This window comes from Lutjanus erythropterus, chromosome 20, assembly GCF_056507025.1.
Source record: "Lutjanus erythropterus isolate fLutEry1 chromosome 20, fLutEry1.hap2, whole genome shotgun sequence".
NCBI classification, from domain to species: Eukaryota; Metazoa; Chordata; class Actinopteri; order Lutjaniformes; family Lutjanidae; genus Lutjanus; species Lutjanus erythropterus.
In genome coordinates, this window is record NC_139336.1 from 31,106,840 (window position 1) to 31,121,792 (window position 14,953).

Genomic DNA, 14,953 nt, shown 5'->3' on the forward strand with positions numbered 1-14,953 from the left:
TGTTATTCTGCACTGAAACACTGATTCATGTTAAAAATAATTCAAACTTCAAAGATAAAAGTTCATCATTGTGTAACGCTGCCTGCTGTTGGTGTGTTTTTTTTAGGTCAGTGTGTTATGAGTGACAGTGTGTGAGAGTTATTACTAGTTTTTAGGTCAAATGAGTTTGTTTTGAAACATGTATGAAGTGTATACATGTTGTTGATATAACTTTTTTTGTAATTACAGTATTATTGTAGCCCTGTATTCTATTACACCGTATTCTGCTTACATACATACTTCAGTACAGTTGATAAAGTGAAAAGGTGTTTTTCTTATTTTTCGGTTTTGAAATAAACAACTACAACTTTTTTTTTGCCAACCTACAACTTTTAGTTGAGATAATTTACTTTTCTTCATTAGAGAAACATGAATCTTTGAATTCTATAAACTCAAAAAAGAAAAAAAAAGCATTCCAAAAGTTGGTCACAGTGAGCTGTGAGCTTCATTTGTCATTATTTGGGTGCCTGAGCTTTAAATGATTTGATCCGAACATTTTAAAATATTAACCGTTATTCACTTTCACTTCAATGACATTACTCAGTAACTTCTGTTATTAATAATTATGTTTTTTTGGGTCTCTAAAACTCAAACTCAAAGAAAATACATGAATTATCTCAACAAAGGATTGGCAGTTGGTAAAAATTTTTCTAGAGTTTTAAACACACACAAAAGAAAACTACTGTATAGGCAGTAACTTGCCTTGAAATTTTGAGTTTCCTCAACTTTTTTATTTTTACAGTGTTGAAACTATGTTCCTGACTTTGTGTTGGTCGGGGATGCTTGTTAGCAGATCTAAAAGTAGATTTTTACAGTGTCTGTTACAGCACTTGAAAGGTAAGAGGTACAGAAAGAACAAACTGTATGTGGTGTTTCATTGTGGTTTCTGTTTGCCCCCTGAGGTACGAAATGAACCACTGACAGGTGTATCAACTATAATAGATGACTGCGCATGTGTGTGTTGTGGCGTGGGGGTGGGGTGGGGGGGGTCTGACAGGACGGATGGAGGAATGAGTCTGACAGAAGAGCGAGAGGAGGCTGAGCCAACTAAATCATAAGTGGAAACACCACCATCTCTTTGCTGTTTCTCTGTCTGTATTCTGTCATATTTGCTGGACTGGTTTGGTATTTTGGGAGGATTCCTCGCACGGCTGCCTGAGCTGACTGTTTCACCAGAGAATCAATAGGACTCTTCAAGTCTAAGGTGTCAAACTGTCAGTGGTTCCTACTGCTTTGAGTCTGACCAGCAAAAGAGAGATTTATCTGTTTATATATGGCATTTATATTCAGAGATGGGAAGTAATGAAGTACAAACACTTAGTTAAAATACTTAAGTAGAGTTTTCAGGTATCTGTACTTTACATGAGTATTATTTTTCTGACTTTTACTTTTTACTTTTACTCCCTACATTTGAACACAGATATCTATACTTCACAATCTTTACATTACAACAGGATTTCTACTTATTTTTAATGCATTTGAGGGGAATTATTGATTTTTTTTTAACTTGCATAATTTCACGCCTCCTTCCCAACTTCAAGACCGATTTCACCTTTAAATGGACTGGTGCATCCACAACAGAAAAACACAACAGACAAAACAGGATGAAAACATCATGCAAGATGTAACAAGATGAAAACAACATAAAGGCATGACAAGACGTGACAAGTTGAAACACAATGTAAACCAACGTATAAAACAAGACAACAAAGACGTAACAAGACGAAAACAAGATAAAAGATGTAACAAGAAGAAGACAACAAAAATGATGAAAACGACTTGAAGACATGACAAGATGTGACAAGACATGACAAGACAATAACACTGTAAAACAATGTACAATACATAACAAGATAGAAGCAACATAAAAGATGTAATGATGTAAAAAGACATAACAAGACAAAAACAATGTAAAAGATGTAACTGGATGAAAACATTGTAGAAGACACAACAAAACGAAGTAAAAGACGTAGCAAGACAAAAACTTGAAAACTACGAAAACTACCAAAAACCTGAGTTTGAGTTAGCTTTATATGGAGGGCTACTTTTTACTTTTACACTTTGAGTACATCTCAGAACCTGTACTTTTTAACCTTTTTAACCTTAAGTTGAATCAGTACTTCTACCTTTATTTTTACTTTTTTTTAACACAAGCATCTGTACCTGAGTACACAATGTTTGTATTTTTACCACCTCTGTTTATATGCTTCAGAGAGAAAACAAAACAAAAATAATATTTATAGACAATTCAGTAAGAAACACTGCATGATTGTAGAAAGAAATTATAATAACATAATTAAAGCTTCTGCGTAACCCGAAGGCTGATGCAACCATCCTAGCAGACCTTGTTAATGTGCCGTATAAAATTCAAAATCTGCCTTTAACTCACTCAAACTGTCTCCCTTTCTCTCCCATGCTGTCTTACGTAAGAGTTTCTATTTATATATGTTGCCTAATTGGATAGGCTGAATAATATTGGAGCCTTTCCTTTCCTCTTTTCCAGCCCGTGGGACAGATATCAGGCCCCTCTCATTCTGTCTGGAATTTCTGAAAAAAAAGAGCCCTTTAAAAGATTCATAAGCTGCTAATGAGGTTATGCAGCACATTTCAAAGCAAAAAATAGTGTGACGATATGTGCGTGCGCGTGTGTTTGTGTGTCTTCTGTGGCAGGAGGGGTTGGGTTTTATATAGTTCCTCGGTGAAAAGCTTATCCATATGAGCAGACACATGCAGCCGCAACAAATTGCAGAGTCACAGTGACTGGATGGATAGAACAAAAAGGGGAAATGGTTCCTTCAGTTCACCAGCCTCTTCAGTCTTCAGTTAAAAGTGAGGAGTGGTGAGGAGCTACAGTTTCATAAAATGGTTTCCATCTTAAGCCCTGCTCGCATGAGACTAGTATTAACTGGGGACCTTTAGTAATTTTTAATAATTTCAGAGGTCGTCTGTGACATTGCGCCAATCTGCCACGTTGTGATGTAAGAATCCAACACAATTTAGCTACTATATTTCACAAAACACAGAGGTCATGTGATAATATTAGCCCTGCATGAGTCTCTGTCATCTCTATTTATTTTTTTCTTATAGGTTTTTTTCTTTACTCTGAAAGTTTTGACAGCATTTTGGGTGCAAGTTCAGGAAAAAGAGCAAGCTCAAGTACATCAGAAGGGCAAAGATAAAGAGGTGGATGACATGAATAACAGCAGACAGTTTTCTATCAACAGGCTTGCCATCAGAAAACAGAGGCTTGACATCATATCTGGGGGATAATGTCAGTAAATCTGAGTAAAATACAGACTTTGCTTATCCCATGTGACACGGGGGATTTATTTCTAAACCACATGTGGTCCCCAGGTAATACTGGTCCTGTGGAAATACTCGATTTCTTTTGGCCAAGACATGGATGAGCCATGCTTCATATTCACAAGATATGCAGAACTCGTCATGTCCAAAATTAGGGATGTCCTGAGCTGATGCTGAAGATTGATATCGAGGCCAATCAGGACGTTTTTTAACGGATCTGATCCTGCCTTTGCTGAATGCCTCAGGTTTCTAGTGTCGCAGCACGTCGCTCTTTAATGACAGCTGGGCTCCACACCACAAACATTTCACTTCGTATGAAAGTAAAAATTAAGTCGGCGATTGCTCTGACATCCAAAGACCGGTACACAAAACACTCAGGTGGCAGCCTCTCATTTCTAAACCAGTGCTGACTGTTGCTTTCAATATTTACAATCACAAACGGCGCTGACAGATGTGTACAATGCAGCTGTGATGATGAGTAATTATCTAATCTCTGCACCACCTGACCATAAAGAGATTCTACCACCTTCCTTCTTCTCCAAGAAAACACAGATATTAAGATACTGAAAGCTAAACCTTATTATATTTGATAAGGGATTCAAAGGGATTCTATAAGTGGGTTCAGTACAGGATTATGGGCTTGATAAAGTTTCTGAATCCCAGTCTTATCCTTCACCATGGTGCCACCCAGCTACACTTTCTTGGTAGTACATGAACAAGAAACATTTTTCACATCAGGAGTGATAAGCTCTCCAGACACAGAACATGGCTTTTATGTCTTCTACACATAAACATAATGAGATTGTGGTAAAAATCAGCGCTATAGTTGGATACAAACAACAGCGTGTGAGGGGAGCGCAAGACGAGGAGGGAGAGGATGGGAGAAGGTGGAAGAAGGCGATAAGTAGTGAAGAGTGAAGAAAACAAAGTAAAAGAGTGATGAAACCTGCAGTGTCATTCCCTCTCTGCACACCTCTCAAGTAAAAAAAAAAAAAAAAAGGCAGTCCATTGAGCGCAGACAGCATCAGTGGAAAGGGAGGGGCAGCTAAAGAGACGAGGAGAGGACGATCAGCTGATGCCACCTGCAACCCTGCTCATTAACTACAACACATCAGACAAAAAGAAAATTTCATTATGGTTCTCTGTCCGCCTGCCTCCCGCTCTGGTTCACTGCAACTGATTTGAATTTTTCATCTGAAAACTACTGTCTAGACGTCTTAAGGACTTCTGAGGAGGACAGACAGTGATCTGATGTGCAGCAGAATCGCGCTGCTATTTTTAGAGTGTTTTTGAAATTAATTATGTAGAGCTGCATCAAAGTGAGAAATTCATTTAGTTGTAATTTTCAGTGCCAAAAAAACAGAATTGTGATCCGTGTGACTGTATTTCACTTGTGTTCCTCTTGACCAGTAGCTTAAGGAAAGCTGCATTCACGTTTGGAGCAAATTTACCTTCAGATAAAGGTATTTAATCAGAATATGATCAGATGTTGCAGCTAAGGAAAGCAAACTGAATGACACTAAAATACAACAGAAGAAAAAAACAAGCAAGTAAATGTTCTTAAGATATCAGACTCCTGTTACGTGATATTGGATCAGTGCATCGACTCGAAATCATGTCTTAGTGGTCTGACATCTTTAAAGTCTAGCCTCCGTATCGTGATGTATTTCCGAGTGAAACAAGATCAGAAGGCTAGATGTAACTTTGGGTGTAAAGGTTGAAAACTGGCCACGTCATGACCAGATGCACGCCGGGATTTTAAGCCCTAAAAAACTGAATACTTGAATTTATTAAAAAAAATTATTGGATTCTGCTGCAACTTCATAACTAAATAATTGCTTTTTAAAAATACATTATTTTAAGAAAGAATAAATTCAGAACAGGATTAGAATACTTATAATACAAATAACTAAATGTTTCTAGAGCAGCAACATTAATGTTTACAACAGAAAAGTAACTCTATAAACTTAATATCTTATCAGTACCTTCAAGGCCTTGATTTGAAATTTTAGTACTTTTTAAATACTTTTAAGACCCTCTTATCGAATTTAAGGCAGCAATATAATGTTTCCTTCTTTCTGTGTGATCTTGCCTTTAAAAAGTTTTTCATGCCTCTAGAATTCCATTGTAGCCATATATTTTTCATACTGCTGGGACAATGGGAAATGTTAGCCTTTAAAGTGCCATTATAGTTAGTCAGTGTTGAATAATTGGTGAACACAGCAATGAAATATTAATAATAATGCTTCTCCTCCTCTCTTTCATCTTAAAACAGCAGCTTGAGAGGTGTTGCAGCAGATGGAAGATGGTTTTCATAATAACTATGACTCTCCAAACAACAAAACAAATACAAATGTAAATAGATAGATGCATCATATTTGAACACATTGTTTTATGATGAATACTGATGTCGCTGTGCCACATAGTTCAGCGTTTTACTCGTATGAACAGCCTTACTTACAGTGAGGATTACAATTCAGCCCAAGAATAATAAAAATTAACCACCAAACCAACTTTTGCGAACCAATAAAAAGCTTGATGGTGCAACTCAGTCACCTGCAAAGTCAATTCAAAAGTGATTCAGCATCTCATGTTGTGATATATGTGTAAAAATACCAAAAACAAAAGCATGTTGTGTGTGTGACAGAGACAGCTCTGAGATGGAGTCGGACACACAGAGAAAAGACGATTTCATTAGAGCTTTCTGCTAATCCTTGTGTCTTCCCTGTAATGTGATTTCCACCAGAGTCAATTGGCCCTCCGGCTCACAGACAAAACAGGACGTTCACATTGGAACATCTTTTTTCTCTTTCTCTGTCGTTTTTTTCTTACCTCGGTCATGTGAATCAGGTAGAATCTCAGCTCTTCGGCATAATCTGTAAGACAAGGTCAAAAGAGATTCATTTTAACTCATGTGCAAACTACTCAACCATCCTCCCTCACGTCCCTCCTTCCTTCCTGCAAACGAAGCGGCGTCTTTGATTTCCGATCACGGTTTTCGCCAAAATACAAATATCGATGGGAGGCTTTTACTTTGGGTCAGCCTCGTAGACGTCCATAAGCGTAATTCACCGAGGTAGCGCTCTGTGAGACGGGCCCGCGGCTCTGGAGTCAAGATAAATGGTTTTAATCGAGTGGCCCGTCCACGACACACAAATACACGCTCAAACATACACCCACACAATCTATATGTGTTGTGGGGATGTTTACTATATAGTGAGTGCACACACAAGCCAACATGTTGACTGACTGGAAATCCTGTCAGAGATTTAAAATGATTCTAGAAAGACAGGGCTCACTGATTTAAACCCATATTATGTTACGTTATGTAATCTTATATTACATTATATGCAGTTTATGTTATGTGCAGTAGAGTGTTATAAATGTACATAAAAGTTCCAGTAAGAACATTTAGATAAAGAAACTTGGGGTTGACTGGCTGGACGCAGTGTCAGGGTCGGGTTAAGCTGCCGGTACGCTTCATCAGAACATGCCTGCCAGATGTTCAGGTAGCTTCAGACCCTCATCCCCCCCGCTCCCTTCTGACCGTCCACTCTCTTCTTGCTATGAACGGCCAGTTAAGCAGAGAAGTAAAGCAGCGTAGAACTTCACCCTCCGTCTCATATTTTTTGTCTTTCACATAAATATATGATGAGTAGCTGAGTTGCAGCACTATGAATTCCTTTCAGGAGAGACTGTCTAAAAGCGTGTGCCGTTATTGCCGTATTTAATAAGGGTGGGAATCACCAAAGGCGCCAGGATGTGATGTTATCACAATACCTGAGTCACAAAACAACATTATTGCAATTTTAAAAATTCTGAGGTATGCTGAGGATTGCAATTTTTCTTACAACCGAAAATTATGTTCCCAAAGGAAAACTTTCTAATATGAATCTAATACGTTTTCAGTCTGTTCACCTCACTTTAATCATTTTTATTGCAGCCACATGAAACTGTCAGGCAGACAGACGGACCAACGCTGCCATAAAAACCTACAAATCCCACTGACCGTGACCTCTGCTGACCTCACTAGAAAAAAAAAAACTCAGCACCATCTAGTGGATTAAAAAAGCCATTAATTTTAACATTGTGATACCAAAAAGTTTAATTGATAGTTGCTGTCCGTGTAATGATAAAATATAGCTACACAAAATATCAATACTATGCTGTATCAACTTTTTCCAGCTATTATTTAAAAAATATTGCATGTCCCACTTCTGTATGACAGCCGGCCTAAATAACCTGACCTGTATCTTAAAACCAAACTACTTTGTACAAATGTTTGAACAAACTTTTGTTCAGAGCAGAGTATTAAATATGTCTTAAAACATGTCCGAAATGATAATAATCTGTCCTAATTATTTTTTATTAATGACTAAGGACAGAGTCTACAGGCTCAGTCTCACAGCAGAGCTAGCAGCTTGTTGTCCAGCATCTTGACCCCGTAAGCTTCACCAGCAAAGCAAAGAGGAGCACAAAGAGGCGACACCCACGGAGAAAACACCCGTAGTCACTTCTTGAAACAGCTCTTCAGGAGTGCATGAGTTCATTAAGCTCCCAGTAACATGTATGAATCCACCCTCTACCTCTTCACCCTGAACACTGACAGCAGCCTCCCTGTGCAGCAGACGTCTGGTTTCTCCTGCTCTCTTTCCTGAGCAGGAGGTCTGTAAACTAATTAATCCCACAGAGTTTAACAGAGAGGAGACCAACGCCGCCTGAGCAGTGGTCACGGCCAGTGAGTGATGTAGGAACAGCAGGGTCTGTAAGAAGTGCTGCGTTTTACCAAACTCAAAATAAAACATCTTTTTAAAATCAGCAGCAGAGGTCACTGTTGGATATCTTTTTGTTTTCAAAACCCAGCAGAGGTCTCACATACCTCATGATGTCCAAGTATCTATTTAAGATTCAAGAATGTTTTCTACTTTATCACTAAAGAGACACATCGACACAGTTGTTCTGAAACTTTTTAATCTCAAATGTGAGTTGTTTCACCTGACGGCAGCGACTGGTCATGTCAAAGGGTTCAGTAACTTCATTAATTAACTGTCACTGAAATTCACTTTCTATCCCAGTCAACGCCAGCACAAACAGTAAGAAAAAACACATCTTTCTTCTTGCTTATGCAGTAAATTGATTGATCTATCCCTAGTTTAACATTCTGCATCCCAGTTTTAAAAGGACAGTTCACCTCAAAATCAAAAATACAGATTTTTCCCCTGGTCTATAGTGCTGCTTTTATCCATCTAGATTTTTTTGGGTGTGAGCTGCAGTGTTGGAGATATCATACTGTAGAGATGTCTGCCTTCTCTCCAATATAATGGGACTAAATGACACTTGGCTTGTGGTGCTCAAAGCTTAACAAAAATAATGACCTGCCTACTCAAGATAAACCACAGACTCTGTTGTGAGCAGTTTCATGGAGGAATTACTGTCTCTCTATTAGAAAGAAAGCAGTTCCGGTAGATTTTACTGCAGAAAGAAAGTAGTTCCTGCCATTTCCTGAGTCGGGTCATGATTTTTGGAACAAGACATTGCTGTTGAGTTTTTCTGGCGCTTTGAGCACCACAGGACTAGTGCCATCCAGTTCCATTATACTGGAGAAAAGGCAGGCAGCTCTACAGCTGATATCTTCAAAACAAGGCAACTCACACCAAAACAGTATAGATGGATTAACAGCACCACAGACCAGAGGAAAAACATGTATTTTTGATTTTGGGGTGAACTGTTCCTTTACCTGTTACATCATTTTCCCTGTAACGATGGTGCAGGAGTTGTCTTTCTTACTTAGTTTAATACGATAATGTTTGTTTGAACTGACACTTGGTTATTTTGGTTTTATTTTATGTTTAATACCACTGTCATTGTTTCCCACGCTCCTCAGCCTAGTATCAGGGTGACAGGAACACAGGAAAGCCCCTGTATTGAACTTGTACTGTGTCATTACATGTACACACACACACACACACACACACGTCAAACACACCCTTGCTGAAACAAACACAATCCCCCGGCGCCTCTTTCCTGAGTGACGCTGCCGAAGCAAAATAACAATGACAGGCAGCAGGGTGGGGATGTATGTCTGTGTGTGTGTGTGTGTGTGTGTGTGTGTGTGTGTGTGTGTGTGTGTGTGTGTGTGTGTGTGTGTGTATGTCCTCTCATGAAACACACACACACACACACACACACACACACACACACACACACACACACACACACACACACACAAAGACACGCAAACCCTACTGAATCCCCTCCCTGGTGATCTCTGATTGTTTGGGTGAAGGGTGGAGGTCAGAAGTGGCCCAGAGGAGACCAGCGATGTCTGCTGGGAGGACAGAGCAGCTGAGGCCACAATCTACCAACATGCTTTTCACTTCTGATGTACTTGTGCAGGAGTGTTTTTAATGGATGAAACTGTGTCAACATAAGCTGCAAAGTTAGTATTTTTTCTGCAATTACTGTAATAAACATATAAAAACATATTTGACATTTTTGTTGATTCTAATTGGTTAAAATAAATGCAGCTGTCTGCACTGACACCAGTCTGACTCAGCAGATATGCTTACAAGCCTTATACTATTTACTAATGATGCAGAAATTTGACATTAACTTGCAAACTGCAGATATACAAATATAATGCTCACTACCACAAGCCTTCTTAAAGTGTTAGAAAACTGGAAAAATAACCTATGACAAGAAAAACTAAATAATAATGTGAAATTGGACAAATTAATTAATGTTTAATGCAAATGCAGACTTATGCAATCACACATTCAGCTTCAAGACTCTCTGACAGAAGTTGACTCAGAGTAAAAACTAAAAAGTTGAGAAAACTTTAAATTTCAGTGCAACTTAGTGCAATATATTTGCTTTGGAGCTCGACTCAGACTTTTCAGTTTTGAAGTGAAAGTGAATACTGGTTAATATTTTTAACATTTTCAACTAAAATTTTTAGTTTTGAGATTCAAGTTTCTCTAAAGAAGAAAGGTAAATTATCTCAACTATAGATCACAGGTATAGATCAGTTTATTTTAAAACTTAAGACTTCGAGCTGGGCTCAAAACTCAAACTGTGCTCAAAGGCATTACATTACATTACACACAACGTCTGTGGCAATAATTCAAGCCTTGGGGAAAAAAGATTAATGGACTCAATGCATCCAAAGTCCCACTGAGAATTAAAAAAGAAGATGCTACAAAACAACCCTCTAAAATGTTATTAACACTAACATACATCTCAAATGACTGATCTTCCAAACAAAAGAAGTGGCACGCTGAATTCAAATGTCTTTAAGGTGTGATTGCTACCAATCCCTCAGAAGAGCAAATTAAGTCATCAGCACGTGCTAATAAGGTTTTAACACGTTTAATGTAGCACAGCAGCAGAAAAAAAAAGGGGCTGAAACACATCAGATCTTTCTGCTGCTGTGCTACGTCAAAAGTGTTAAAATCTTATTAGCAAGTGCTGACAGCCTCATTTGCTATCAAATGATTTCCTCCAGCATACTATTTAGGAAAAACACCTGTAAATCGTGCAGTGCCTTAGGATATTCTGATGGATTTAAGATTTTTTTTTGCACCAACAGGAAAAAGATAGCTGATATGCTGCAGTGCTGCAGCATACGGAGAAAAGCTTCAGTGTGTGCCTGAGTGAGGCTGCACTGACACCTACAGGGGGCTTCATCCACTGAGAGTCAGGCCCGACCCTCAGCCGGAGGAGTCAAACCTATTAATCACTCAAAAAGGCCACAAGTAAATACCTTACTCTCCAATTAGTGGTTCACACTGACTCTGAACACACATGCTGCCATTCAAGTCATTATTCTGGATCACAGAGCAGACAATCTCCTCAACACAATCTGTTTAGCACCTGTTTCACTGCTTAATCAATCCTATAAACTCCTTTTACAATCAGCCACCACACATTTGAGCAACATGGCACTTGTGGCATCCATCTCAGCATAATAAACAACTGCCAAGACACCCAATATAACAGTAAACTGGAGCACAGAGTCACTTCTTACTGTTTGTTAACCATGTATGCATAACTTTTCACCATTATGGATCTAAGTGTCGTCCCCTCTCGCCTGGCCCTGTCCCAAGCATGACTCCAAACTTTGCCCCCGTCTCCGCCCACCACTCCAAACGCTGATATTTACAGGGAGCCCTATTTGTTTGACTTGCCCAGGCTCTGATGGCCAAACTATTCTCTCCATACTGCTGGAGGAGACGGCTGTTTACACCAAGGTGAAATAAAAAGACAAAGCAACAGGAACTCGGGCAGCCTTTCTCTAAATATCCTCTGGTTAAGCTCAACTGAAAATATCGCTGCAATCATAGCGTTGCGTGTTTATTTCTAGCTGCGCAATTTGTATGTTTAAGTGTTGAATTTCCCTTTTTATTCTGTGTTCAACAGACTTCTGTGTAAAGGTCAAACATGGTTTAATGTGGCAACGTACAGATAAGACTGTTTGGAAATGTATCTACACATCACAGTTTTTGGCAGGTAACTTGTTATTTTTGGACTTTTAGGACATGTTGATACAGTGACATGAATTTACTCTGTGCTGAACGACAAACACACCACACCTCTTGATGATTAAGACTATAAAATCACCTCAACATCTGTGACATCTCAGAATTACAGCTCCTTTAATTAAAGGGATAGTTCAGATTTACCTACATCAGCCACCTCAAAAATGTCCCACCCAAAAAGATCATTATTAGTTTAAGTGTACACCATATTCAGAATATTTTCACTGCTTTACTTCGTCGCCTTTTCAGATGGGAAAGTGCTGCTATATAAGCCAGATATCAGTCTCTCTCACTGCCACCACACTCCACTGATGATATCAGTCATTTGTACCATGGAGAGCACTGGAGTTGCAGGTCTACCACTTCCTCGATTGGCTGGTTAGTTTGCGTTATAGTGAAACTTTGGTGAAACTGAATTAACCTTTTAAAAACAAACAAATTGATCAAGTTAGCAGCAGACCAGCAACCCCTGCAAGTTCTACAAGGTATAATATAAAGAGGTGTATCCGTGCTCACTGTACGTACCATCCTGGAGCCGCAGCTGTCGGAGGTACAGAGGACTCTGGAGGACGTTACACCTGCCTGGCTCGTCTTCTCTTGTCACCAGCATCAGGTCGCTGTAGACAAACACTGTGACCTGCGAGACCGGAGGGACAGAGACAGTGAAGAAAGGTCACAAGAGCAGAACAGGAAGGTTTGTTTTTTTTTAAAACAAGGATGAAGACAGAAGGGGGGTAGCATTTCAATGTAAGGGAGACGGTAAAAGAAAATTCTGATTTTATATTTCAGTCTCATGGTGTCACCAGGACTTAACACCTACAAAGTAATCGCATCTCACAAGCACAAATCTGCACACGCATCACCTAACAAACAATCCCTTTCCCCCCACCTCATGTCCTCGCACAGGAAATGCAGTTCACACTCTCATAATTATGACCATACATATAAATCTACCTACGCATTGCTTAAACGTTAATCTTGTGCTTTTAGATACAATGACTTATTCACAAACTTCTCTTTTGTATTCTTGTACTCACTAAGAAAATAAATCGAATAATTCACTTAATGCACGCAATAACGTTATTTTTCATCGAAACTTCCCCTGATTCGCAAAACACTGCTTGAGTTTCACTGGAAAACTAAAACCAAGAAAATGGTGTGTGTGTGTGTGTGTGTGTGTGTGTGTGTGTGTGTGTGTGTGGTGTGATGGAGCGTGCACGCAAGTGAACGACATGTCAGGGCTTTAGGAGACTTGGATTACGCCAGACGAGCAGTATCAAGGCATTTTATGTCATTTTTTTCCATTTGAAAACAGCAGTGTTTCGTGCGCTAAAAAACTAAACATTCAATCAGCATGAGGATGAGTAGATAGCGACTGAATTTGCAGTTTTGGGTGAACTATCCCTTTAAGTTTCTAATTAGGTCAGATGTACAGGCATGTCTGTAATACGCCTCAGTAGTGGCAGAAAATATAATCATCATACGTGCCTGCCATGTTAATTGCTCAAGGCATTCAACAGCTTTTTAACAATGTTCCTGTGTAACATTATATTCAGTCAATTATACTGTGAATCCTTGGGACAAAGCTGCTTTCACACAATTACAGCACACAAAAAGTTTACAAGCAGTGGCACCGCAAACTCACTCTGCTCCCAAGAAGGACTGACAACGTTTTTTCTTTTGGCTTGAAATTCATTACGTTAAAATAACTGTCCACTGCATAATAAGACTTGAATTTCCGATGCTTCATGTGTGGCATTGCTGTGCAGAAGAGGCAGAGCTGCAGCTTAAACCTCATCACATGCAAACTCCTAAACTTCAGACTGTTACTTTGGGGATTTGATTGGGAGTTTTGTAAGACGTAATGGCAGCCCATGACATGTTAAGTGAGAAAAGTGATGTAAGCTTTAAATTGAAAATTAATGAAGAAAGGAACAAAGCATGAAGAATAAAAAGAAAGAAGTCGATTTAAAAAAAAAAGAAAAAAGACGTTAGATGTATGCATGAAAGCTGCTCATGCCAGTTTGTGCTTTCATGCGACAGAACAAGCATACAGTGTAATTCATGTAGATGGGCAGTGGTTCAAGACAATGCTTTTGCTTTGGTGGCTTCCTCTGAAGGGTGAGATAGCAGGGGGGGCATTTCAGCCAAATGTGGTTAGAGTGTGTGTGTGTGTGTGTGTGTGAAAGTTTGTGTCTCTGCATGCATGTGTGTGGAGGTTTGAGTGGGTGGAAGAGGATGTAAGTAAGAGTAAAGAACAAGGACAAAGAAAATGACAGGCAGGCTGCAGATAGTTTTGTACCACAGAAACACACACATACACACTTCATATGCATACACACACAAATACACACTGTTTAAATGTGCACAAAAGGTCTAAGGACTAATTCATACACATTCTCTCTCTCTCTCTTTGTGTGATTCGCTCACTTTATTATATTTCAACAATATGGTTCAAAGAGGTAAAACTCCAGCAACACTTGAAGTATCTTGAATAAATTTATTGTCTGATCAACGTGTTTCAGCTCTGGCCTTCATCAGGGTCATCCAAGGGTGTGAGCTGCAGAGTTCTGGAGATAATGAGACTAGATGGCACCGTTTGTGGTGCTCAAAGTACAAAAAAAAACAGAAATCCTGACCAAGTTACTTAAGATCTACAGACCTCTTTGTGAGGAGTTTCATGTAGGAATTTCACAAATTTTCTTTCTACCTTGTTACACCCACTCACAGGAAAAATATGCATTTTTGATTTGAGGTTGAACTGTCCCTTTAAGTCATACAATTAACATTTTCTTTAATTGAGACTGATAATCTCAGTAAGCTCTAAGTTATTTAAGTCAACTTGGTCTTGTTTCACATCTAACAAGAAACAAATGTGACATTTATTTTAATTATTGCATGCATTATGTACCCAATATCCTGTTTTAAAAAGTCAAAATTTAATTAATACTGATAAGGTATTTTGTTGTTTGTTGTATTAGTTTTACAGAATATATAATATAGAACAAATGTTTTAAACAGTATGCAAAAAACCCTCCGATTGAATTTACTTTGACACATATTACTATTTCAGT

General features: G+C 38.8%; 1 protein-coding gene across 1 annotated transcript in view; it reads right to left on the reverse strand.

The window, feature by feature from the left end:
• The window catches only part of rgs3a (regulator of G protein signaling 3a), a 179,679-nt gene that overhangs the window by 99,960 nt on the left and 64,766 nt on the right, over positions 1-14,953 (reverse strand). Inside the window, exons 11-12 of the mRNA XM_084746463.1 lie at positions 12,405-12,516; positions 6,175-6,218 (exon numbers count right to left, since the gene is read on the reverse strand). Coding sequence (XP_084602589.1) covers positions 6,175-6,218; positions 12,405-12,516 — 156 coding nt within the window. The remainder of the gene's footprint in view (positions 1-6,174; positions 6,219-12,404; positions 12,517-14,953) is intronic.